The sequence below is a fragment of the Pipra filicauda genome, unplaced genomic scaffold (genome assembly GCF_003945595.2).
Source record: "Pipra filicauda isolate LSUMZ 115617 unplaced genomic scaffold, ASM394559v2 scaffold100_size2392355_pilon, whole genome shotgun sequence".
Lineage (NCBI taxonomy): Eukaryota > Metazoa > Chordata > Aves > Passeriformes > Pipridae > Pipra > Pipra filicauda.
In genome coordinates this window covers 1,488,986-1,515,596 of record NW_024103441.1, presented here as the reverse complement: position 1 = coordinate 1,515,596, position 26,611 = coordinate 1,488,986, and the positions used below count along the sequence as shown (strand labels likewise).

The following is a 26,611-nucleotide window of genomic DNA, read 5'->3' as shown; positions in this document are numbered from 1 at the left end:
GAGAGGGGATTTTGGAGGCAGCAGCACTCCACCTCCTTGCTGGCACAGCTCCCCTGGGAGACAGGCCCTGGTGGCACAGCTGGGACACCCATCCTTACCCTGGAAAGGGTCATGCTTTAAAATTCTATTTTAAATGGCTATAGAATCCCAGGGGAGATAACCAGAACTATAAAGAGAAAGAAGTCAAGATTAGGGTTTTGATCCAAAATGTATTGCACCACAAATTTCATAGTGTCTCATCATATAATCCATATTTACAGCACAGAGGGAAAGAAATCCAATGGCCATAGAAAGGATTATGTATAACCACTGTTCTGAGACAAGGGAAAGTGCATTAGCTTTTTAATACAAGTATACACACCAGTCTTGCTCTGATATCTAATGAAAATTCAACACTGAAGAACTAGTTTATGGTAAGTTGATCCTGTATGAGCTTTGGGATCTGAAATTGAAGTTGTTAGTGAATATATAATCTAGGATTTTGTCACTCTATTCCAGGCTGCCTGTCCTGCATTCCTTATTGTTCAGTAACCTTTCAAGCCAAGATCAACATAAACCCATTAGTCATTCAGCAGGCATCAACCTGAGCCAGGGAGTCCTGACCCCTGGTCCCACAGAAACAGGGCAGGGCAAAGGGACATTTGAAAGAAAAAGACCTCAGAGAATAAAATCTTCTCAAAACAAACAGGGTTACTCCACCCTGCTGTGTCTCAGTAGAAAGACTTGAGATAAATCTACTTTTTGATTGTCTATTTTCACAGTAGAGCAGAGCTGAAACATTCCATGAACTGTTCTATCCTCTCTGGAAGTGCCATGGATCCAGTTACTAAAGACTGTTGGGACAAGCTTTAGTGTACCAAAAGATCCTGTTGGTTTTCTTAACTTCAGATAAATCTAAGCTGAGGAGTGTCACCTGTACCCAGGTAACAGCTCCTGGGAGTACCTGGTAACAGCTCCAGGGATGTGGCTGCCTGGGAGGCCAGCTGGGCTCTGGATCATCTGGACACAGCACATTCACCTCTCTGCTGACTGACCTCCCCTGAAGGAGGTTTCCCCTCGGGCACAGCACAGGTGTGCACAGAGGCAGGATCAGCTCACCTGCTGCACCTCCAACTCTGCATCTCCACAGCCACTCCACGGTCAGGCAGAGCCCTGTCAGCAAAGTTAAACACCTCAACAGTGACTGCATCTCCACTGGAGAACAGGTTGAAGTATCCTGAATATATTTAATAGAAGTATTGTTAGTAACATGAACCTCCTTCTAAGAGAATTCCCAGAATTGCAGCCTGCTCACTGAATTCCATACTCGTGTAGTTTTTTGGAAATAGGTCTCATTTTTAAGAAGTCAGACTTACTGCTGCTTCCCATTTGGATCCAGATTTTGCAATAGTGTCTATGGGCAAAATGTTGCTTCCATAGTGAGGCATGTGCCACCTTGGTCCCCTTTCCCTATGGTTTTACTAGGAAAACAAGCTGCTGGAACCAAGATTTGTTCACTAAGAGTTGAATTTTGCGCTTAAAACCCTCGTGAGCAGCATTTCTTTTACCATGTAGTCAGGACACAGTTAACATGTTGATAACAGTTTCTAAGCATCAGTATTTGAAGTACAGAAAACCACAACCAAAGAGGCAGATCCTGGTTATGAAGATTTGTTGCTAGCAGACTTGGAAGAAAAAAAAATAAAGTGTTTAGTACCAATATTCTTCACCCTTTGTCACTAGATTTTTTATTTTTTTTTTTTTAAATAAAAGCTATTTTTCAATGTGGATTTACAATACCTAGACTTTAGCTTTAAAAATTTAAAATAGCTTCCTACCCCTTCTTCCCACTGCTAACAACCCATGGAACAGGCTAATGGATTAGTTTTAAAGGCGACTGAGGATTAGGTACTAGAATTAAGACCATTTTAAATATTATTTTTCTTTAAGAAAAGTAAAATCAGACAACTCTAAAGTTGTGCTCTCAAATTAAATAATCATCATCAACATGCAGCCTTGAGGGCTGCAGGCCAGGATATGTGCACCTTAAATTACACAGTGATATGAAAAAATGCCAACCATTAGTTATGTCAGTATAAGAAGGCAAGGCAGAGTTCTTTTTTGGTTAAAGCTCCTGCTCCTGTCCCGTGAAAGGCTTTGCAAACCATCACACACTCAACACAGTTCTGCCAACACGTTTTTCCTTGCTGGCTTCCCACAGCCACACAAGCAGCTTTACTGTGCCTGGAGTCACTCCACTCCAGCACCCTGGAACAGCAGCTGGAATCACCATCCCACAGCACCGTGGTCAGTGAGGCTGTCATTACCCTTCGGAGCCAAGAACACAGGACTGGTGAGCACAAGGAGCTGGCTCCCATCACAGACACCGAGACGGTCCCTGAACGCAGTCCAGAGGTGTGGCAGTCTGCAGTGAAAATTTCTCCTTGCACAGTATTAGTTTTGTAAACAGAGCCAGAAGTTCTCGTACAAAATACTGCAATGACAGTGATTAAGACACACCTGGAGCAGTGTGTTCAGCGTTCTTTTCACAGAAAGAAGTGCCTGGATGCTGACCCCACCTTCAGGTTCCCTTAAGGCCACAGAGTCCTTGGGCTCGAGATAGACGGCCGGATGCTGCCTTTAGGAGATGGCTTTGACCCAAACCAGGACATCTAGGACACAAAAGCACAACACACACCACACTGGGCTCACACTTCACACATGTGAAACAATACAATACACAGCCATGTCCCCATCATTTGATGGAAAGAACTATTTATAAATCAGAATGCTGCAGGCTCTAGACCAAGTCTTCCCACGGGTGAAGATGACTGAAGATTACATTTACATATATTCCTTTAAAATAATTTCATATTAGAACTCTACAATCATTTAAACACAGTGCCTTTAGTCAATGCAGTATTAAAGTGTTCCCTGACCAAGATGGTGAAGAAATCTCAGCTGCAGACTGAACATCCCAGCTCCCTGAGTGGGCAGGGATGATGTGGGACATGGAGGGAGCTGAGGCAGCTCTCACTACTGAACATTCCCTAACCACCAACAGCCTCATGCAGATCTCATGCCATGGAAAGGAGACACAGATCTTGGTGTCTGAGCCCAATGTCAAAAGGACAAACCCAGAATTCGGCTCCCTGATGTTAAAACACTGACTGTACTCCTGCAAGGAGCTTCCAGCTTCCCTCCACAGACCAAATCCACTGGGCAAAACTCTGCTGGAACTCCTCTGAGCATCAGAAAGCTGCTATTTTCCTTACTGAAATGACAATTTCTGAAACATAGGCATGTGATCAGCTAACATTTTAATAACAAATCACATTTATTATTGTAGCTAACATTTGGAAAAGACACTTTTTCTGATCTCCCAGCATCTAGGAATTTTCATTTCATCTGCTGGGAGTCCCATTAGAGACTACACATGGCACAGAACTCTTACCTTGTACTCCAAAGTTTCTTTGAGCATGTTTTCTTCCTCTTGTGAAAAATTCAGTAACACAGACACAGCTTTAATGAGATGGAATGCCTGAAAGAAACCACAGGGGTGTGTTGCTTATGATGCTCTCAGGCTCTGCACTCTGGACTGTGGTGCAGCACAGATTTCTGTAGGTCTGTCACAGATTTCAGCAGACCAGCAGCCTCCCATTATCCCCAGTTCCAACAGACTGGGATGGCCTGTATCTTACTTCTTCTGTCTGTGTTTCCTGGCTTTCTGTTCTTTAACAATTGTTTGCATGTTTTGGAGAAAGAAGACAAGTGGGGAGCCTAGTTAGTCAGAACAGAGAAGCAGCCTGGCTCCTGTGGCTCCTGGCTTTTTAAGCTTTGAAAAGTTGATCAAACCAGAATGTAGGCAGGAGAGAATCCTATCATTTCAAATACACACTGAGGTACATTCACTCCATATTGGTGATACTCTAAATGGGGCACACAGAGCAGTGAGTAGCAGTCAAGCACTCGGGATATCATGAAGCTGTAGGATTATTTTCTGACCTTACCCACTGACTTGCAATTAACTGTTGTTGGCTCTTTTGACACACTGTAAAACAGGAGGGAGCTCCAAATGCACAAGGAATTACTTCTTACAGACCAACAGCAAGTGGTATATGTCCTTTTTTCTTGGTTTTTTTTTTTCCTTCTTCAATGTACAGTCATTTTAATTACATAATCCATATGCTTTTCAGAGCAATGCAGAAGGAATCTCTTGTAGATGCAGATCTTTAACATCCAGGTGTAACTACCTCTTAAAAATTTACATTTCCCTTTCAGGTGGTTCATATTAATCTGTACTTCCAAACACATTGCTGTTAGCCATTTTGTTTCATCGTCCCCCATTGTACACTTTTTAAGTGTAAAATTATGGAATTGGCATAAAGTGTCCTTAGCAGCAATTTCTAGAGAAAGACAGGCATAGAAAGAGAAGGTAAGTGACACCCTTACCTCAGACTCCCGGCAGGACATGAATTTTAGTACAACATGTTTAAGGTATTCAAAGTTTATCTCCCTCGAGTCGTTCAAATCCGAGTTGTTGGTGACAGTCACAGAAGCATTAGGCACTTCAGAATTTGCTTTCTCACGTAGCTCAGGTACCTCACTGTCAGGCCTGATTTTCTACAAACAAAAAAAGAAAACCAGAAAAAGAGAAATATACTGTAGACTGTCCACTTGGCACTGAGAGAGGATCTGGGTTCAGGATATCTAACAGAGGGTTGTATTCAGAGCTGGGTACAACCTGGGCATCAACAGCTTCTCATCCTTCACGGGGTCACAGCAGAGAAGTGTCTCCAGCTCTCCCTGCACTCCAGGGCAGGAGCTGTTTGCTGTGTTATCTGTACATCACCCAAACCACCACGGAACTGGCTCCGTGCTAGAAACTGTCCCCTGGTAATTTTCTCCTGTCACTGACATGCTCTGAGCCTTTCAAACCTGGGCTTTCTTCAAAACAATTTTCAAGCTCAGAACAAAAATAACAATTTTAAAACCTCCGTTTTTTTCAAATAGATTTTTTTTTTCTTGGAGAGGAAAACCTGCACGAGGAATTAAAGGGGAGTTAGCGGTCAAGCTTTTGCAATGACAGTACAAGGACCTGTCAGCAAGTGCCAGCTGATGAGACTGAAAAAACACAACCCTTACCAGCTCTTTCTGAAGGGTTTTCTTGAGTTCTGTCATTCTTTGCTGCAGCTGCTTTATCATCTGTAAGCACAGCAAAGGACAGTTTAACACAGTATTCATTGTCAGGACCCCCAGATATCTGGAAAAACCCACAACAAATGAGTAATGAATGAAACAATCATTAGCCAATGCTGACAGCTCCGAAGAAGCAACCTGAATGCCTTGCCAGTGGCACACAGCAGCAGGCACGTGACACAACGCTCGGGCTTTCACGGGACAGCACTGCAGAATGAACTGAATTCACACAAAAGGGCTCTGCAGGAAAGCTGTAGGTAGTATAATTTGGTGCATCTTTCCTTCAAGGTAAGGATTCATACAGCTCTCACCACAGTTTTTATCCATGGCTGGTAGATCCTTGTACAAATCAGAGGAAAAACATTTACTCATTGCACACTGGATTCAAATTGGACATGCCTGTCTTTTTAACACTGCAGCATGGACAGCAGCAATTACTGGGCTTCCTAATTAAAAGGGGAAAGACTACCAGCTGTTTCTGCTGTTTCAGTTCACCTTGTTTTTCTCAGCAACTTGCTGTTCCAGCTCTCTGTTATCCTTCTGAAGTTGAATGACATCTGCAGCTGCCACCTCTCCATTCTGTTCCACCACACAATTTTCTGGAGAAGGGAAATGCTCATTGTTCAAGGCCCTTGCTGACTCCTCCAGTTCTAAAACCTGTAAAAATAAACAGTTCATAATCAGCCCACGAACACTGCCTAGGGAGAAAGCCAGACTTCTTTTTGGTTGTTGTTTTGGGGGGTGGTGGTGGATGCTTTTTAAACCAGAAAGCATTAGCAGCAATCTAGTTGGCTACAACTTATTACTTCTGTGTCTCTGTCTCATAATGGTTTTCTCAAGATGTTTTAGGAGTCAAAGTAAGTAAGGAGTTGTCTTTCATAAGTCAGCCACAGATCTGACAGGACAGCCTTCTTTAGGAATTCAGGGAACAACAAAAAAAGATGTTCTACCCTGCTGGTGTTGCAGGTCCTGAGCAAACAGCTCCCAGAATGTGTCACCAGGCAGGACAGAACTGGGGGGCTCTTGCACACCTGCCTGTTTCCCTGGAAGTCTGACAGAATGGATTTGCAACTGCACTCACATCTTTCTCATGTTCTCTGGCCAACAGGCACTCCTGTACCTGCAACTTCAGCTCCTCAATCTCCTTTCTTGCCGTTTCCTCTTTCTCCACTGCTTGGTTCTGACTTGTTTCTATGTCAGACTGCAACTGGTTCACCTGCAGCAAGGCAGCTTCGTGCTCTGAGAACAGAGAGACCTGCTTAGCATCAGTGTTCCACATCCAATGGGAGTTTCTAATCCATTTTCTTAAACAAAGCAAATTACAGAGAAAATAAACCCTGACCTTCTTCCTTGCTCTGTCATGAAGACAGAAAAACAGGGGAATTTAAGTCACATACATTTTTGCAAAGGGGCAGACAAACTTTATACATATACATTTGTACATATACATGACTTTAATACATAATAACATAATTATCAATTAAAAGACCCCCATCAACAGTCTGTGTGACCTGTGCTGTGACTGCACAGGATCACTTGGGGCTGAGCTGTGGGGACACATGGCCACAGACACACAGCTCCCCAGGGGAACAGGGCAACAAGAGGCCACAGTTCTATTCCCTTTCCAAATACTGGCAACATACAAAACCAGTGGGATTAGGAACTGAATGAGATGACTGCACTAAATTTTTAGTATGACTGTGGAGTATCAGTTTGCAGCTGCTCTTTATCAAGCAAGCACAATTTTTAAACTGGTGCAAAGAAGCATAAGTTTTTAATCCATAGCCTTCATTTCATGTTTTGTGCAAAACAAAAATTAACAAAAAGTATAGAAGATTTGTGATTTTATGGTGTGTAAACATAAGAATTTAATTTCAAAAAGTGGTTTTGTTTTTAAGGACACAGAAGAGAGACTGTCCAATTTTTATCAAAGGATAAACCATTTTGAAAGTTCTAACAGATTAAATATGGAAGAGAAATCCAGAAATATTACAATTTACCAGGCAAGGCCAGCACTAGAGACTGTCCTTAGACAGAGCTGTCTGGGACACAGGAGACTTGTTTGGTCTAACCTTGACTGAGTTGGTTTAGTTCTTCCTTCTGTTTTAGCAGCAGATCACATTTTTCATCAATCAGTTGGTCCTTCTCCTTTATTAGAGCATTCAGATGTGAAACCTTCAAAGTGGACAAAGAAACAAAGTCATTAAAGATCTAAAACAGGAGGAGGGCATTGAAAGATTTCAACATACCTCAGAGGCTCAGCAGGCACCACCTCCACAATGCTGACCTCAGTAACAAGCACTGAAGTTAACACTGGAAGAGTTAAACCACACTTGGCTTCTGATGAACCCTGTGCCACCGTCACAGACTGTCACAGGCAGCAGGTGGCAGCTGCAAAAGCCACCGAGCAAAACTGGAGATGGCCTTACACCCCTTCTACCCCTGCAAGCCCAGACCTACATCTGTACCAGAAGAATAAAGAAACCAAAAGATGGGACTAACTTCAGTCAAACTTGCTCAGTTGGCAGTTCCTACCTTAAGCAAACACAAGCTCACGTTATCCACCATTTTTTATGCAGGAAGAGCAAAACAAGACTACTTAGAATTGACATTTGGTTACTGGATACAAGCTCCTCCCTAAGAGGAAGTGTACAATTTTACACCTGCTGTGCTCCAGAGGGACCCAGATGTGATACAGGCACTGAAGGGAACAAACCAGAATGAATAGGTTTCTTTCTGTGAAAGGCGGGGAGCTCCCAAATACATTTCAGACCGTCAGTATTGACCAACCTCCTGCTGTAATTCTTCTCTCTGTTTCCGTGTTTCTTCCAACGCTTTGGCAATTTCCACACTGACAGTCTCTCTACTGCTCAACTCATTCTGCAAACCAGAAGTAACAAAGGTTATGTGAGACAACTAAAATCAAGTCAAGTCTTTCATCTTTAAACCCCAGTTGATTAGGACTCGATTTATGAGGGTTCTGACACAATTTCCAAATGAGACTTAGTTTTGTTTTACTGACTGCTGCTATCTGCACGTGCAAGAGCAATACAGAACCGATGTAAGAGCCAAACAAACCCAATGCTTAAAAGGTCTTTCAGCTTGAAGTCTCTATTACAAAGAAGCAGCTCCTTGCTACAACTGATCTTTATTCCGACTGAGCATCCAAGAGTAGCTACAGAAAACTTTCAACAATCTAAAATTACAGTCAAAATTGGGTAAGATGTAAATACCAGACCAATTTAAGCGTTTAACTTTTTGCTTTGAACACTATGAGTGGAATTTGATGTTGAACCATTCTGTATTCATCACTGCTAACAGGATTTCCAAGCTCTTCACGCCTGACAATACGGGATTGTATTATTTCTGCCTGATTTAGGCAGACCCAAGCATTCTGGTTCAGAAAAGGGTCAGCCCTTTGTAATGCTTCTCAAACACGTTTCTATGGAGTACCAAAGATGATTTGCAGCCCCAAGTACCTGTAACCTGAATGTAATGGGCCTCCAAGCACCAAATGTAACACTCTGCTGCTCCCTGTTCCCCAACCTCCGCTCTGCACGAGCCAATGTCACTGCCCAGTTCAGCCCTCACCTTTAGGCTGTCCAGTTCAGACTCTTGTTGTTTTAAAGAACTCTCATACTCTTCTCTGCTTCTGCTAAGACTTCCATTTTCTTTTTCCAACTGGCTCTGCAAAATAAAGATTGCTTAAATACTCAGTACAATTGTTCTAATGCTTTGTTCAAACAATTAAACACATCAAATGTTTAGTTCCCCAAAGTATGAGATCTATTATAATGCCAGGTGTGCTGGATAAGAACATTCAGATGACAAGAAAGTTCTACAAGCAGTGTTGAAATCATTTTGTGAAGACTCCCGTGGCCCCCTGGATAGTTTCTGCACTTACAATCCTGTGCTGAGTCGCTGTTTTATCCAACTCCCAAGCTTTTTCAAGAGCAGCAATCTGAGACTCCAGCCCAGTAACTTTCTGATCATACTGATGTTTCTCACTTGAAATCTGTTGCTGCAGTTGACTTCTTTCATGCTTTAGATCAGTTTGCTTATGAAAAATAAAGAACACTGCATTAATAAAATGTTATTTTGATGCTCTGACAAGATCAGACACCATTCCATGAGACTCCAACTGAGGAATATTATTCCTTTGGCAGCAGTGTCATGTACTCACTGACAGGAGTTCAGGAGACAAAGAGCAAGAAAACATTTGAGCAACAAAACAAACGGAAGTGAAAGTCTCTGGGGATGTTGAAGATTATCTGCTCCTGGTCAGTGAAACATGCAGGATACTCACCAGCTTCTGGATCTTCAGATCCTGCTCAGCAGCTGCTTCTTTGCTCTTTTTCAATGCTTCTGTTGCAATCTGTAGTTTTTGTTCCAGTTCTTTATTCTAAAATAACACCATACATTAAATTCCTTATCCATTGGCATCTATATTATTATAAAAAAATGTGCATAATATAGGATGACCCAGGAGGGGAAGGTAAACATTGAACCCACGAAACCACAGAGATCAGAGAGGCTGCCTACTTGACACATGCTGGTTTTAAAAACTCATCCTCACAGCACTACCCCCAGCACTGCTTGCACTTCAGCTATTTGTTTCTTAGGACAGGGAGGATCTGCACAAAATCTCTACTGCCACCACCTTTAGGCCCCTCTCCAGCACTGAGGTGGGGAGGTGACCAGAGACACTGAGCAATTACACTTTCCTTTCAAGACTAGATGTGACATGCAGGCTCACATTGGCTGAGAGCACCAGCACAGCGAGGGGAGGAGGGACAGGGCACAAAGAGGATGAAAACAGTCGGAATTTGTAGTGAAATTAGAAACTCCTCACCTGTGTTTCCAATCGGTTCAGAGCCTTGCTGTGATGTGTTCTGTCTGTCACTACCTGCTGCCTGGTCTCATCCAGTCTCTGCTCAAGAGCAGCTTTCTGAAGATTACATTGACGTGAAGAACAGGAGGAAGAAAGGACAAAGAGATTAGGTTTGAGGATTTTTTTAAATTAAAATTTTTCTTTTTGTTTCATTAATAAGGTCAAACTAGAATGGAGCAGGAATTTTGAGGTGCAATACAGCTTTGCTCTTGGGAACCAGCAAGTTTGTTTGATGCTATGGCATAGGGCCTCCATAGATCCTGTTGCCCTGAGGATAATATCATTTATATTAAGAATGGGAAATCCCCTGGCATCCTGCCACAATTCAGATGTAAGCCTTAACCAACAGCTTGGTCATCATTTTGTAATCCAGGCCAAGATTAAGGGATTAAAAAAAAATCTTTTATGAAGCTTAATTTCTCCTGCATCACAGCAAATACACAAACAAAACTACAAAAAACATTTCCTCGTTATGGCAGTTCCTTTCAAAAATGTTTTAGTACCTGTACATGGACTTTAAACTGGCCCTAGTTTACTAAGCCAAGTTCTTTTATCACAGCAACACCAAGGTGATGTGACTGTAGGCCTGACCAAGGAAGAGCAAACATTCCCTTGCCTCCCCAAGACCCAGCTGGGGAAACATTGCTCCAGGCCAGTTCTGAGCAGGAACATCACTGCCTGAGAAAGACATGGAGAAGCAACGAGAGAAAGGGCACTAACCACAGCAAAGTTTCTGGTTTCAGCTGTTTCTTAGCACTTCTGAGGCTCAGGTTTTCAATATACAAGCTTCTGTTTGCACACCTACATGCAAACAGTTCCCCTCCCTGTCCCACTGCCTTACCAAACAACAAGGAAAAGCGTTCACTGTTCTTACCAGGATTAACCAAAAAAACTCCCAAATTGTCCCATCTCCTGTGGGGATGTTAAAAAGCTGCTCTTTTCCCTCTAAGCAGCCAGATGCATTGCCCAAACGGACAATGCAGAAAGGCCAACACAGACATCTGTGCAGGATCTACACAAACAGGCTCAGTGTAGCCTCCCACATGTTCTGCCCAGCACTGACAAAGTGCCAAAACACACTGAAGGGACAAATGTGCCTGCATGACATCATCAGCTATTCTTTCCATGGGTGAGAAGTAATGTATGTCCTTAAAAAATAAATGTCACTAAGATTGCACTTCTAAGCAGTCTATAACTGTATAATTACCTCTTTGAGCAGCTCCTGCACATGTTCATCTCCTGAGAGATTCCTTTCTAGTTTTTTTTCCAGGGAAGACACTTTTTCCTGCAGCTGTTCAGTAAATTTATTTCTCTCAGCAAATTCAAAAGTCATCTGTGAGAACGAGAAGTCACAGAACCTTTTCTGTCATGAAGCTTTCAGCTAATCCATTGTGCTTTGACTTTCAGGAGTGCCATTAGAAAGGAAAGTCCTATTTGAAAAGACCATATGACCCTAAAATACCTTCTAGATGGCAAATTTCCAGCTACACAAAGGGGTACATTACCCAAGTGTGCACCTTTACACAAGCAACAGCAGATGCATCTGAAAGCACTTCACCTTTTGCTTGTGCTGCTCATATTCCACCTTCAGAGATTCATGCTCTGCCTGTAACACTTCCAGTCTCTTCTCACAACCAGAACCAGCAACTCGAGCCTAAAAATTGTGAGAAATTACTTATTTTGAAACTTAAATTTCCAACACCACATAACTGATATCTAATCTAACTTCTGCAGAATGGAGCTCTTTGAATCAAATCTCACTTAGCTCAAACTTACATTTTGCAAGTCTACAGAAAGCTGCTGAATGACAGTTTGTAGCTCCTGTTCTCTTAACTCCAGAGCAGTGATCTTATTTTCTGCATTTGTCTCAGCAGTCATTAGTTCATCTCTTCACAGAAAAAGAATAAAAAAAAGTGACACACTGTTTCAGAAAAATAATCTTTAGCACATAATTCTGCTGCTTATGAAAATGGACTAAGCAACAATAAAATTTTGTCCTAAAACCAGCCACCATCAACCACTGCTTGATTACACATTATCCAAAAAAAGTGACAATTAAGCATTCAATCTATATGAAAAAAGGAATCATAAGAAATTTACAAAACCCTAAATAAGTCTTCCTATCATTGGCTTGGCATTTACATCCCCATGGGCACAGCAAAGGCAATGATTCAGTCAACTCACTACATATAGAAACTCTTCCAAAAAGACAGCACTGGGCACAAAGTAAAAATACAGGGGAAACGCAGCCACTGCTCCCCTGACAGAGCAGCTCCCCTGACAGAGCAGCTCCCTACCTCTGTGCCTCCAGCTCCAAGAACTGCTGCTGCAGCTCCTGCAGATCCTTCCTCAGGCTCGAGGCCTCGCTCCTGGCCTCCTGCAGCTCTGCCTTGGTGTAGGTCAGCTCCTGAGCACACGCCTCGAGCTCCTGCTCTGCTCTGCCCAGAGACTCTTCCTTCTTCAAAAGCTGAATATTACAAGGTTATCTTTGGCAATACAGGTAATGCTGACCAGTAATACTGACAAACCTTTTCACTGAAACTTGCCTTTTTTACTAAGTTATGAGCTGAATTAAATAATAAACTCTGTAATATCATATTCAGTACCCACTGTCAGAATTTTGACACTGACCAAGGCAGTACAAGCATAAAGGCTAAAAAAGTGCATGCAGAACTACCACTAATTTGGTATTCTAGTAAAAATGTAGGAAAGAAAACAAAGCTTGGCATATTCTTACCATGTGTTTAACTTTGGCAATTTCCTGCTGCTGAAAGCCCTCCAGTTCATCGATCTCATCTCGTTTTTGGAAAAGGTTCAAACTCTGCTCCCTCACTTCTTGTAACTGTATTTGGAGCATTTTTTTTTCCTGATAAATGAACAAAAACAAAAGGAATCCAAGAATATCTGTGTTCTCATGTCAAGCCAACAGGAGTTTAGTTAAACTCTCTGGGAAAGGAATCTTGTCTTGCAGCCATAAGGCTCTGATGGTGCTACATGTAGAACTGGAAATCCCTCCACATTCATGGCACAGTGCAAACCACCAAACTTCAGGAACATACAAAGAGAAATCTGAATTCATTACAACGCCAACATTGATCACTGACACTGAACTCTCAAAAATGGACAAAAATAGTAGCATGTTTAATGTCTTCATAATCAGACTAAGCTAAACATTTGGAACAACTACAAGACTGAAATCTTGTATTAAAAAAATCCCTACCACACAATTTCAGTTATTGTATGAAACAGATGACCCACTGGAAGACCTCAGACAAAGTCTCTACCTCCTTCTGCATCCCAGCTGCCTCCTCTGTAACAAAGGAAACTACCGTTCCACCTTACAGAAGGACAACTTTCCCATCACATTCTTTACTTCCCCACTGAAAAGTAATTTCAGAAATACCTCCTGAAGCATTGGGGCTGGTAACAAAAGCAAATGATTGGCTTCTTCCACTGAACAAAGATCAAATAATAAAAAGGGCTGAACAGAGTTGAGTTCCAATAGAGATGGGAGTGTGCAGGCTGGTGTTTACAGATACACACACAGAGACACACTAAACCCCCCAAAAAAAACTCAGAGGTTAATTACCTTTTCAACTTGACCCAGTTTTTCCATCCACTCCTGAACAAGAAAGAAAGAAGAAAAAAGAAATCAAATTCAATTTGTAGACTTTCAAGGACGTTTAATTATGGTTTTAAAAAAATGTGTACTGTTCGCAGATACTAAGCTGTGGTAACGATTAAACAAAAAACAGCAAAACAACAGTAAGAGCCAGTGCTTTGTAGCTGAAGGCTGAGGAATCATTTTTGCTACCTGAATAGGTAAGCTTTAAGCAAGTAAAATAAAAGTGACAACAGGTCTATTGCAACTAATCTTATCAAAGCACGAGCTTAACCTTTCATTAGGAATTTTTGTGGGCTCTTGTTAAAACCAGTCAGAACAGTCAGAGCAGCTCTGGCATGGAACTCAGTGCTCCCTCCTTCCCTCAGTGCTGGCACACTCACACACACAATGCTGAACAATTATTTTAATTAATGGCAACACCTGCTTAAAACATCAGGGTCATGAGAGCCAAAAGTCATGCTCAAGCTGTTACCTTGTCCTTTTGTTCCAAGGCCAAAGCCATTCCTTCAGCCATCTTGGCTCGACTGGCCTGGTGAGCTTCATTCTGCTCCTGAAACTTCCTCATGGAGGCTATCAACAGAGAACCACCAGCTATATTAAAAACTCATCTTTTAAAACTGCTTCTCAGTTTTCTGTAAGTTATAAATAACTTTAAAGAGCTTGTTCTGCAAGTAATTAGCCCCATCTTGACTCCAGCACTAACGCTGTGCCACTCATTACTTCACGCTGCTTGCACGCTGGCCAGAAGCCAAAGCTAACAGGAGACAGGAATACTGTTCCTTGCTGGATTAAAACAAAGCTGTGGCTTTCTAAAAGGTCTCTCCTGAACGTTAGCCCCAAATATGGCAAAAGGAGTATAATAACAACTTTGTTCAAGACACTACTGCTCCTTTTTGCACTGTAAATAAGGTAAAAACCCATGTTCTAATTCTACAGAGTACAGAGGTGCACAGTCTGAAAGGAAATGATTAACACACTTGTGCACCAAACCCCTTTCCTTCCAAACACAGCAATTTTCAACTTAAAAAGAACTAAACAAAAAGGAAAAGAAGTACGTACAATCCTGATGCTTTTCTAATGCATTTTCAAGCTTCTCTTTTATCTTCTGCAAGTTTCGGATCTGATCAGCATAATCTTGGGTGAGGAAGGAGAAGCACGGACCAGGAATGGACAGACATTGGGAAAGGACATTTTGGGGGGGAGGGGGAAAGAAAGAAAAAAGGATGAGTGGCAAAATGACAATGATTTTCTCAATCAGGAAATCATTCCTGCTGAGGAAAACCTGGGTGACCACAACAATGAACACAAGCAAACAGTTCTGTACTGTCCACAGGGTTGGCACAGACAGGAGGGCCTGTCCCGGGGGTGTCAGTCACACAGACAAGGGCAGAACCAGAGAATGAACAACTGCCCCCAGTTTTTACTTCATTCCAGAACAGTGATCTATTTACTGCTGTTCAGGAAAGGTCTCTGGCATTGGAGGGTGCAAGGAAGGGGCAATTCGTGGACATTGCACCCCTGTGCTCATTGTTCCAGTCCCACAGCACCTCGAGGCTGAGCCCTGACTGCACTGCCATCACTGCCCTCACACTCACCCAGCACAACTGACATGGGAGGCAGGGAATAAACACCTAAATAAAGTACACACACACCCTGGAGAAGCTTCTGTGCAATGGAAAGGAGGATTCACTCACTGCTTGGGCTGCTTGCACAAAACTCTTGACATCAGAACCTTCCTCTCTTGCTAAGCCTCAACCACCTTTAAGTTTACCTTGTGCAAGCAGGTGAGCACTTTGGCCTTTCAAATTCAGCATGAAATCATTTCTGAATCCTGTATTTTCTTGAACTGGAGCCTGGTAAGTCTCCAGAACAAATTGAAATAATCCTGAGCTGATTGTAACCTTTCCCTATTTTCCCAGGCCTTCCATGAGCTTTGGGAAGCAGCAGTGTAACACAGTTCAGCATGGTCCCTGGTCCCCTCCTTACAACGGGGATGCAGTGTCAGTGCCAAGTCTTCACTACAGCTTTGCAGAACAAGGAATTAGAAAGAAAAAAGCCTCAAGACTGTTTTATGTTGAATTCTTTGCTTTTTCTTCATTTTCAAGTACACTTCTTTAAGGATGGCACTGTGTTACTGTCAGCACCAAAAAGCTCACACTCTGAGAAACAAACCATTGCATACACATGAAAAATAAAAGTGGGGACAGACACTATTTGAAACATGGGGCAGAAAGCTATCCCAGCTGTTCCAAGGAATCACATAAATGTGTTGTAAAATCAGCAAAGAGCCAGTCATCCTCATATAAAATCAGTAATACTGGATGCTCCCTAGATGTCAATCAACAGGGTTGGCACAAATCAATTTTCAAAGAACACTAAACCCATGTATTTTTAATAAATTAAACCACTTAAACTCAAAGGAAAATATTTTCTGCAGTCACAAGGTTTTGTATGTATCAGGACACATACCAGACAGCTTCACCTCCAGTTTTCTTATTTGTTCATTTCTTCTGAACAACTGGGATGAAAGATCCTCTCTGGAGCTGCTTCCATCAGAAGCCTTGGGAGAAAAGCAACAGTCATGTAACTTATTCAGAAAAAGCAATCATGCCACACACTAACTCTGGGACAACAATCACTCTCCCACCTAGGAATGACACTTGTTTTTCACATAAAGAGGAAAGTTGTACTAGCACAGCAGAACGTGTAAAAAATGCCAAAGGAGAAAAACAGCGAGGGCTTAAACAGTGGGCTGTGCCAGGCTGGCTGCTCCTGGAGCACAGAGCTTGGGAAGGGAGCTGGGGCTGGGAACTGTGTGTTCAAACTGGCACTGAGGAGACGGGGCAATGGAAACCAGGCTCTGCAGCACAGGCACCAGGAAGGGTCGAGTGAGACTCCTGAAAATCAAGGTAATGACAAAAGAAGCAGCAATGGTTTTCAGGAGGGATAAGCTCACTGCAGCCCTGATGCAGCAGCCTGTCCACAAAAACCCCGCTGCATAACCGACTGATGATTCCTGGGGCGTCTTTTGCTCCATACAAATCAATATTAAGAGCAGTTAAATGAATATTGATAAAACAACTAATTCTTGGAGGTTTTCTGAAAACCACTCAAGACTTCAGCCACCGCCATTATTTGTTTTCTGTTTCTAAAGTCACAGGGTGGTAAAGGGAATTTCTACATGAGAATGTCTTAAGCGCTAAAAAAACACTCAGTAAAACAGAAGACTAATGCATTTCCATTATAGAATGTATTTAAACATTAGAAGCTCCCACTTTCTGCTTAACAGAACTGGAATTTCAGCTGAGCTTCAGAAAAACTGAGTTGGAGCTCAACTGTGTAAATAACTTCTTGACTTTGCAGACAGCAAACAGAGTCCTGCTGCTGGCTCTGCAGTGGGTCCTGCTGGCTCCAGCACTGGGGTGACACTGCCTTAATCCAGGCTTTCAAAACTGTGACAGCCAGCCATCCAGGGCAGAGGTGCCAGAGCATTCCAGGGTTTCATTTAACCCATACACTCCTGGAACTTCACCACTTGTTTAAACAACGTTTTATAATGAAAGAGAGGAACTACAATAGTTTTGAGCGCAACGAAACCGCACCCAAGGTTTTTGGCAGAGACACACACAGTGTCTCAGGTAGGAACAGTCCCAGGAAGCCAAGAGGTAAACCCGAATCCATGGCAAGATGAAAGCTGGCCAGATCTAGCTTGTTTTCCTACTGAAAGAGAAGCTGTGGCTGCCCCATCCCTGAAAGTGTCCAAGGCCAGGTTGGACAGGGCTTGGAGCAACCTGGGATAGCGGAAGGTGTCCCTGCCCATGGTAGAGGGTGGAACTGGATGGTCTTTAAGGTCCCTTCCAATCCAAACCCTTCTGGGATTCTATGTTTCAGTAATTAATTTTACAAATAGGTATCTTACGCATAACTACAGCTTCATTCAATATTTTGTGTCTGTTTATCAATGTTCTGTATTGAAACAACTTTATAACTCACGTTTACATAGGAATAGAAGCCTCATGACAACTACTATGGTTCACATACAAACATTTTATCTTCAATGTTTAAGTTCATCCAAACTAATGACTTATGCATTAAGAGGTGCACTTACAAAGACACCACAGTAAGTCTCACACACTACAGCTAAAACGGTTGTCTGCAGGGCCGTATTAGAAACGCCGCCAGAGAAATCCGATTTCAAAGCAAGGTGTAACTCACAAAGTCGTCTCCCGAGTCTGCTCCCACCGACGTGATGGACTCCTTGCTGACAGACCTGGGGATCCGCGCAGTCCCTCCCGGCCTGGGGGCAACCGCTGCCTCCTCCGCGATCTTCTTCTTCAGTTTGGCAAACATTTTACTGCTTACAGTGCTGAAATATCCAGGTCCCTTGGAAACCCACGACCTCCACCCTTTAATACACGGGCACTCTGTTTAAAGCTTCCAGATGCTGAGATTTAATTCTGCGCCTCATCCACTGGTTTACTGCATTTCTAGTTCCATTAAAGCCCTCACGGCCTGACAGTACCTGCAAATCAAGCAGAAATGGGTTCCACACTAAAAATCCCACCCGCACGAGTCATTTAAAGGAAACTGAACGCCCTTTAACATCGCATCTGTTACAATACGTTAAAAAATCGGGTCACGCGGCGCAGAACCCGTTAAAGCCCCAAACCAACGGCCCCAAACGGTGACAGCGCCGGGGGGAGCGGGTGGGTCCCCTCAGCCCGGCCCCCACCACCCGCCCGGGAGGCCCGGCCCGGCCCGGCCGCTCGGCCCGTGGCGGCCGCTCCGCTCTGGGCACCGAGGGCCCGTCCCCGCTGCTCACCCGCCCCCAGCCCGGACCCGTACCCGGAGCCCCTCACGGCCCCTCACGGCCCCTCACGGCCCCTCACGGCCCCTCACGGCCCCTCACCGCCCATGGCCGGCCCGGCCCCGCCGCTCCCCGGGCACCGCCGACCCGGAAGCGCCGCGCGGGGCGGAAGCGGCGCCGGCCCCGCTCCTCCCTCAGCCCCGCTCCTCCCTCAATCCCGGCCCCGCTCCTCCCTCAATCCCGGCCCCGCTCCTCCCTCAGCCCCGCTCCTCCCTCAATCCCGGCCCCGCTCCTCCCTCAGCCCTTCTCCTCCCTTCTCCCTCCTGCCCTCCCGCTGTCCCGCGGCGGAGCGGACGAGGCGGCTCGGTACGAGCGTTTTCCACAGTTTATTGACAGCACAGTCCTTCGGCGGGGCCGGGATAGGGGCAGGGAGGGGTCGCCGAGCCCCGGCACAGGGACAGCGAACGGCTCGGACACGGCACAACCGCGAGCGCCGGGCGGGAGCGGCCCCGGCGCGGCGGGGACAAAAGCGAACGGGAATCTGCTCCAAAGTCTCTGGAAAGGCGGAGAGGCGGCGGCGAGGACGCGGGGCGGCGCTCGGTCTGTGACCCGCCGGGACCGGGGGCGTCGGCTCGGACAGCGAGAAACGGCAGGTCCCAGTTGCGGCTCTTCCTCCTCCCGCAGGGTCCGGCGGTAACACAAACACGCTGCTTCCCTCCACAGACACCCAGAACAACGGCAGAGTCGCTTCTGGCATCACGCTGCTTTGGCGATTACACATCCCTTGCAAAAAAAGTCCATTTGCTCCAAAAAAAGTTTATTTATATATCTCTATATATTTCAAGGAAAATATCTGTTTTTACCAAAATACGATATACAGGCACACAGCTGTAAAATAACTTTAAACCAATTCACTATAAAATTACTTTTGGTAATAAATAATCTGATTCTCAGAGAGGCAAAACACTGTACCTCTGCAGCTGTGCTGCCCGAGGCACGGTCCCTCTGCATTCCCAGAACGCTCCCAGACGCTCCCACCTGTGCTCCCCTCGTCCTTCTCACCGGGTCTTGCCCAGGGCAGAAGCAACTTGTGCTTTTCAGCCTGCATGAGGCGGAATCCTGCTCCCTACAAACCCCTTAAACGGAGAAACGATGATAAACACGTGCTGAAAGCGACCTGCGAAGTCAATGGGGCAGATCCTCCCAGCAGGGTTTATTCTGGAAGGAGCAGCTGCTGGTACAGGGCTGGTGAGGTCTGCTCTGCTCTGGGGCTCCTGCAGGCCAGGGAGCTGTGCTGGGGTCTGCTCCCAATGGGAATAAAACATCTATGGGTGCATCTGGGCAGAATTCAGAGACAGTCCTTAATCCCCAAAAAGGTCAGTCAGATTCACAGGCCTCGAATTAGATCTCCTCTGTCTTGGCAAAGTAATGGTTTAGAGGGGAAAACAAAACACGGCTGACTGGCATTCCTAAATCTAAAGCAGTTACATGTCTGATATGTTCCTCCCCTGCTTCACTAGTGGACACCCAGATCCTCAAAGGACTTGCAATACATCTGGTCACAGAACAGTATTGCTTTAAAAGTCAGATATTACCAATTGTAAGAGAGCCCTCTCGGGAGTATATAATCTGCTCTGGAGAGCCTGACCTTACCGAGGTGCACAGAGCAGCTTTCAGCTCTCTAGACTAGATTTCTCCCTTGTTCACACAACTGTTCCTGTCTACAGAGCTCCCTCAGCCCCAGGAGCAGCCCCGGCACCACCGGGTGAGCGAGGCTCAGCTGCTGCTGCCCCACTGAGCTGCACTCGGACACTGACTGAGGAACTGAACACAGAGAAAGCTTTTACAAAAGAAGCCTCAAGACAAAACAGTTGTTCAGACAGATGCCAAGATTTTTAGCTTCCTGGAAGGAGCAGACTTGCAGCACAGCACGGTTACAGTACACAAGAGGTGGCGGGGCAGGGGAGGTGCTTCCCAACTCATGCCAGGGATGGATCTTGGAGCAGCACTTCCACCCCATCCTTAGGGGAGAAGCCTGACCAGAGCTACTCAAGTTGTAGCCTTTGAAGATGATTATTTGGAACCTAATTTCCTGTTGCCCCCGTCTATTTCCTGTGATCCTTGAAAGACATCTCTGCACATCTCCCTGGGGAACAGTCTTGAGAGGTTTAGTCAGTCGTGACTTGACAGACATTATTTTGACAAATACTCAAAGAAATGTCCTGGAACTTCTCAAGAAAGCACTCCAGGGAGCAAGTCCCGTTTACACAGCTCATGGAAGTTAGTGCTCCATTTAGCTTGTGCACGAAGCAAAATGACACATCACGTCCCAACAGCAAATAAAACCCAGAGCATTAAAGACTCATAACCCTGCATTCCCCTGTCACTGTTATTTTGAGAAGTCAAAGGGCGAAAAAAGGCAACAGCAGTAACTTTGCAGGATGTTCAAAGCCAATTTGAGCAGGAGCACAAACAATTTGAGCAGGTGCCTACTGTGGGAGCAGGATTCATCTGAGCACACCACATGCAGGGAGTAGGGAGCCAGGCAGGAGCAGTCCCACAAGGACACAGTTGGTCCAGTTCACCTTCTCCTCTCAATGTATTACATGCAGAATTTACCCCTTTAATTTGGCATTGCCTGGTGCTGGCAAGTCTTCTCCGTTAATATGAGCAATAAAGATACATGGAGAAAGGGAGAGCGAGACAAGAGGGAAGGCAGCAGGCCTGAGAAGAAAAGGATTTGTTCTCTTCTCACTTAAAAATGGTTCAGTCTTTGCTTCGCTTCCACACTGAGGACTGCGAGATACAGAAACCAGATTTTCTTCAGTACACACAAGCATACACCGAGGTACCTACAACCATAGCACAGAGCACACAGTAGCACGAGTTTAGAATGACTTAGTTCAAACAAGACAAGCTTTTACTTGGAGGGGAAAATATCAACATTTTCATCTTGGTTGCAGTTGCTTTGGGCGGGAAGGGAGGGGGCTGGCTCATAATCCAAGACCAGACACTCATCCTAGCTACAGCTAGAGCAGGCAGAGGGTAAGAGCCCTTTGCTTACACAGTACAATTCCGTACTCCTCCCAACACAACAGGAGTGAAACCTCTATCTTTGAATGTCCCTGCCAGCACTGACCTTCTAACAAAGATCAGCAGGTAAGAGGAGAATGAGGAACCTCGACAATGAATTTTTGACTTGGAAAGTCTTTGCTGATAAGTACAACTTCTGAACTAATTTTCAAGGACTACATTCTCCTCCTACATTCCACCTTCTTCAGGGCTTTTTGTTCAGTTTTTTTAAAAAAGTGCATTTTCCTCTGATGAGATCTACCTTGGCAATAAGCAAACAGAACCTCCTTGAAGGGCTGCAAACTGGAGTAGAAGCCTGTCAGGTCACAAGCAAGGACTCCCCACTTCAGCCCGGCTAAAATGAAGGTGGGATCCCAGGGCTTTCCCAGTCAGTTCACAAGCAACGTCCCAGAGGTTCACCAGCCCACACGACTGGAATCATCATCATCATTCCTATGCTTGGAAACAGCATACTGTTTTCCACATAGATGGAACCAAAATGAGAACAGCTTCATAAAAGCAAAAGCTAAAGCAAAGCAAAAGCATTTGGTTGGAAGGCAGTGAGCTGAGGAAAACTCAGTTCCCTTTTTCCATGCAAGCTGAACACTGCTGGGGGAGGAACAGCAGGCAGGGCAACAGATAACCCACCTCTCACTCCCTGCTGCATTAAAGGCTTCCTGTACCTTCAGCTTCCACATACAATCCCATGTTTTAGTAACTGGGGACCTCCTACCAGGCAGGAAGGCAGAGATCAGCTTCACAGTTAATACATGAATCTTACCACTAATACATACAGGAGTACCCATTCCCCTGGCTAACTAAGGGCTCTTGTACCTCAAATCAGTCATGAATTACCTCAAGGTCCAAGGGTAAGTCCCTGGAAACAGCAAATTACAATGGCAAAGAGCCATAACCTTTACTACAACCAAAAATGATCTGCAGCACCTTGTGGAATCCACCCAAAATGGCGTATGTGTGTATATATAAATTTTGTATATAGACACTGTAGTGGTTCATTCTTTTTAATACATATACAAGTACCTATACATATATACATATTTACAATTTACACCAGCCAGTAGATGTATGTGTACTGTACATACACACACAAACGCCGAGAACACACATGCACACACACAAACACACACTCGTTAAAACAAACTCCACAGCCCAGGAAATGAAGTCCTGCCAGAGTCCAAAGGGCAGCACCAAGTTGGGGGGGCTCAAGGTACCAGCTTCAAGACTGCTTAGGACAAACACGAGCATTCACAGGATTTTGTACACTTGGGAAATAAAGAATAGATGGTGCAAGCCTCAGCCCAGCTACAGAGAACCTTCATGCAAACTCCCCAGCTACACTCCAGCCATTCCTGCTGTTCCATCCTGTGCCCTCAGCTGAATGGATCCACCAGTGCTGTTGTGGCTGACTAGACCACACCTTGGGTGATGGCACTGCACGAAGGCCTGCCAGGATACCATGGCAGTCAGCAAGTTTTTACCTAAACACAGAGGCATGGCTGGGCTTCAACAAAAAGCACTGATCAGACTTGTCCGTCCACTTCTTTTCTAGCAGACCATGGAACAGTGACAATAAACTTTTTTATTTAATAGCTTAAAGTATCTCCATTTCCTTCTTGCTCACACCTGCCCTGCCAGGAGCTGCCAGAGCTCCTCTACCTGCAGGGCAGCAGTACAGTCCCAAATGAGCCAGCCAGCACTGTTCCCAGCAGCCAGAACAGCCTTCCCCAGCGGCCACTGTCCTCCTCCACACCCCCACACCGAGGGTACGGGCTGGGGAGCCCACGGTGCTGCCACAGAGTTACAGCCCCTCGGTTCTCCTGGTTCCAGGGCAGGACTGAGCTGCAGCGGGGGACATGCAAAACATCCACGGGGTTATGGCAGCTCCCACTTGGTTTAACCTGCAAGGGGAACATCAGCACCTCTCCTGGGGCACGGGGATCCAGCACAGCAGGGTTGGATACGCAAGTGATGGGAAGGGCTTGTACTCAGCACTGTACAGGACGTCCTTTCAGCTCCTTTCAGGGAGTGCTCACACTGTGGGAGCCACACATTCCACCCACCAGGGAAAGGAGGGGCAACACCTCCTGGAAATGTCAGAATTTCTACACAGTATCTCAAAATGAAGAATTTCCTGTCCTCCTGTGGCAGCAACACAAATGGCAAGATGACCCACAGGACAGTAAGAGGTGGGGGCCAGCCTTGGGCATCTGTAACTTGACCACCTGCCCAACCAGGTCCTTGGCCAGCAGGACACAGTTCATATGGAAAACTGCTGTGTCCAATTTACAGGGAGCATTAAGTATCTTTACAACTTCGCTTGAAAGCCACTGCTCCAAATGCAACTTAATTGTCCACAGTTTTGTCTCCTCACTTGCCTAAGACTGAAAAAATATATTTGTTATGAAGGACTCTGTTATTGCTATTGTTGGTTTGCACTGTGTGGTTCCATCTTTACCATTTCAAATCCAAACTCTTTGGGGATAAAATATTGGTTTTTCTGTTGATTTTTTTTCTTTCCAATTTCTTAAAATTGTATAAAAATAAAGGATTTCCACAAATGTGGGCTAAAGGTAACCAATAATACTTCTATGCTTAGGATCAGCTGTTGGAAATGTGGTTGACAGCCACAAGACCAGAAATAAACCTCTAGTGATTCTTTAGTTTAACATTTAAAAGACATGAAAACTTCTGCTTATAAAATTGACCCCATACAGAATGGAACAGCTCAACTAACAGCTGTTTATTATTACTTTTTAAAATAATGGTCCTAAATTTAAAAATAAAATCAAGTACTTCCTTTTATGATTTTCACATTATAAAACTGCACCATTCAAAATCTGTGGCCAGGGAAACCCCTTTGCAATAAGACAGTTTCTTTTAATAGTCATCGAGGGTGTTTTCCAGGAAAACATTCCTAACATCCAGTATGGAAGCCAGCTCCAAAATGTGCTTTTGGAGGTGAGGGTTCTCCACCGTTTCATCTCTTGGCAGCTGAGGGTAAGATTCGGGATAATTTCGAGTCTCCTGCTAGATAACAGTGAAAACAGAGAGAATCAGACACTTGTTTCTTTCACAGCCTTTACAAAGAAGATTGCAAAAGGCCAATTTCACACTATCTGTTCAGTATGGTAGAGAGAGAAAATGTTCTAGAATTTTCAGGTTTTTGTTTCCATTATAGTGGCAATACAAATACCCACAACAATCTGAGATGGTTATTGGTATGTTCACAGAAGCTTTGCAAAAAAAAAAAAAAAAAAAAAAAAGAAAAAAAAGACTAAAAAAAAAAACAAAGAGACTTCATATGTGCTTACCTATCAGGTTGGAGTTCATTTCTTGAAATTACACACATGTAAGCATCTCCAGTGGGAGATTTATCTCATCCTAAAACAAGTATCTAAGACACTGGGGGCAAATCTCTCTACACTAACACAGACACATTTCTTTTCCCCAATATCAGAGTGGCCCAGGTAGCTGACTTAGGCTGAGAGAGCTGCTGGATGTCTGCAGTTCCACAAGTGAATACTGCCCCTTTCTGTGCTCAACTCCCATTTCTTCCTGCAGTGTTTAAAATGGAGCAGGCAGTTTATATGCCAACACTCACATACATAAAATGGTGCAGATCCAGAAGCAGACTTCACTGTTGGCACAGCTTTAACCAACGAGGAGGAAAAATGCATCTTCCTGTTAAGCTTATTCATTTACACTTCAAACACCTTTCAAAACCCATTCACATTAGAACACATTCAGCAGTAACATCCCACTCCTCCCCACTTCGTCTTATATTCTTGTTCTACACCTTTTTAGTTGTGTAGAAATAATAATCTCGACCTATTAAGATGTATTTTTCTAGCAGACACAGCTGTTCAGAGTGACATAAATGAACTGGAGTGTGTCTGCTGCAACTTCTGTGCAGGACTAAGGCTCCAGCAAGTCAAAGGCTTTGTGCCTTTGGAGAGACACAAAGGCACAGCCTCAGTGCAAGCTGTAGGAATTAGCATGTGAGCATCAGTCATCTTTCTGAAGCCACAGGGATGTGCTCAGCCCTCAGCCCCCTCCACCCCGAGCCAGCGCAGTTTTACGTGCACTGGACTGTCCTTCCCACAAAGGCACAGATATCCCTCCATACCCGGAAGATTTTGTGCATCCTCATTGTAGCCGAACAGAAGATAAATCTTGTGAGAAGCAGGCGAAGAAATTCATCCCCAAAAAACTGAAGAAAGGACTGGTCTGTAGAGAAGGCAAGGAAAGCTCAGTTTAGAAAGGCTTAAAAACCAAACCCTCACAAAAGGTTCAGCTGTGCATGCTGAGGCCATACCTATGGACCGGGAGTGGGTCAGCAGCTGGGCAATATCCCGGTTGATTTTCCTAAGGTAATCCTGACACTTCTCCCACAATCCTCTGCGCATGCTTGATAATCCAGAGACAAACAGGAATGCCATTAAAGGATTGTTCAGAAAGAGTGTGAAGAGGCTACCCCGCTGAGACTGATCTAAAAGGAAAAATAAATCAATAGACAAAGAGATACATTTGGCACATGAAACAGAAACGCTGTCCCTGCCACAGAATGAAGTCACTCACCCGCTAAATTCTGTAACAGAGGAGCTACTCCTCTGGGTTAGTTACACCTTCTCTCGTGCAGATCTGATCAGGGACTGGCAATAAAGCCTTGCTGGGGACGTGCATTAACACCAAGACAACTGTCTCTGCTCTCTTTCTGGGACTAACAAAGCTGCCCAAAGTGCTAAAACCATCATCCTGCACTGGGATGGCAATTTACTCGGTCTCTGTGTAGGAGAGGCTTTGCTCCTACCACTTGTTGGAGCTTATTGTAGAAATACCATCAGTGTTAGAATAAATTATTTACCATAAACAGTAAATAAACTTTATCATATTACTGCAGCGACTGTCAACCCGATTTACGGGTTACATAGTAGTGAAAAGGTGTCTTTTCCTGAGGAATCCAAGTTCTATTTGTTTGGGATAGACACATGATGCAACTGCAACTTCTTGGGAAATG

General features: G+C 44.5%; 2 protein-coding genes across 11 annotated transcripts in view; both read right to left on the bottom strand.

The window, feature by feature from the left end:
• Positions 1-189: 189 nt before the first annotated feature.
• Positions 190-18,660, bottom strand: GOLGA1 (golgin A1). Of its 4 annotated transcripts, none has more exons than XM_027741422.2 (23): positions 18,604-18,660; positions 17,910-18,216; positions 16,164-16,254; positions 14,754-14,828; positions 14,167-14,264; positions 13,659-13,691; positions 12,807-12,935; positions 12,367-12,536; positions 11,846-11,957; positions 11,628-11,723; positions 11,277-11,402; positions 10,031-10,126; positions 9,485-9,580; positions 9,083-9,235; positions 8,770-8,865; positions 7,969-8,058; positions 7,251-7,353; positions 6,260-6,417; positions 5,674-5,835; positions 5,125-5,184; positions 4,432-4,602; positions 3,434-3,520; positions 190-2,651 (listed from the first exon to the last, which is right to left on the bottom strand). In XM_027741422.2, exons 2-23 carry the CDS (start codon positions 18,042-18,044, stop codon positions 2,571-2,573), a joined length of 2,418 nt encoding a protein of 805 aa, XP_027597223.1. In that variant the 5' UTR covers positions 18,045-18,216; positions 18,604-18,660; the 3' UTR covers positions 190-2,570. The 4 variants fall into 4 exon arrangements, with proteins under 4 accessions (XP_027597223.1, XP_027597225.1, XP_027597226.1 ...); XM_027741424.2 differs by lacking the exon at positions 18,604-18,660 and having other exon boundaries at positions 190-2,473; positions 2,559-2,651; positions 17,910-18,406; XM_027741425.2 differs by lacking the exon at positions 18,604-18,660 and having other exon boundaries at positions 6,299-6,417; positions 17,910-18,406.
• A 5,653-nt stretch (positions 18,661-24,313) lies between these two features.
• The window catches only part of SCAI (suppressor of cancer cell invasion), a 33,237-nt gene continuing 30,939 nt past the window's right edge, over positions 24,314-26,611 (bottom strand). For all 7 annotated transcript variants that reach the window (XM_027741434.2, XM_027741431.2, XM_027741433.2 and 4 more), the window contains 3 exons: positions 25,910-26,083; positions 25,721-25,821; positions 24,314-24,621 (listed from right to left, as the gene is read on the bottom strand). In XM_027741434.2, the coding sequence (XP_027597235.1) occupies positions 24,472-24,621; positions 25,721-25,821; positions 25,910-26,083 (425 nt within the window). In that variant the 3' untranslated portion in view covers positions 24,314-24,471. The remainder of the gene's footprint in view (positions 24,622-25,720; positions 25,822-25,909; positions 26,084-26,611) is intronic.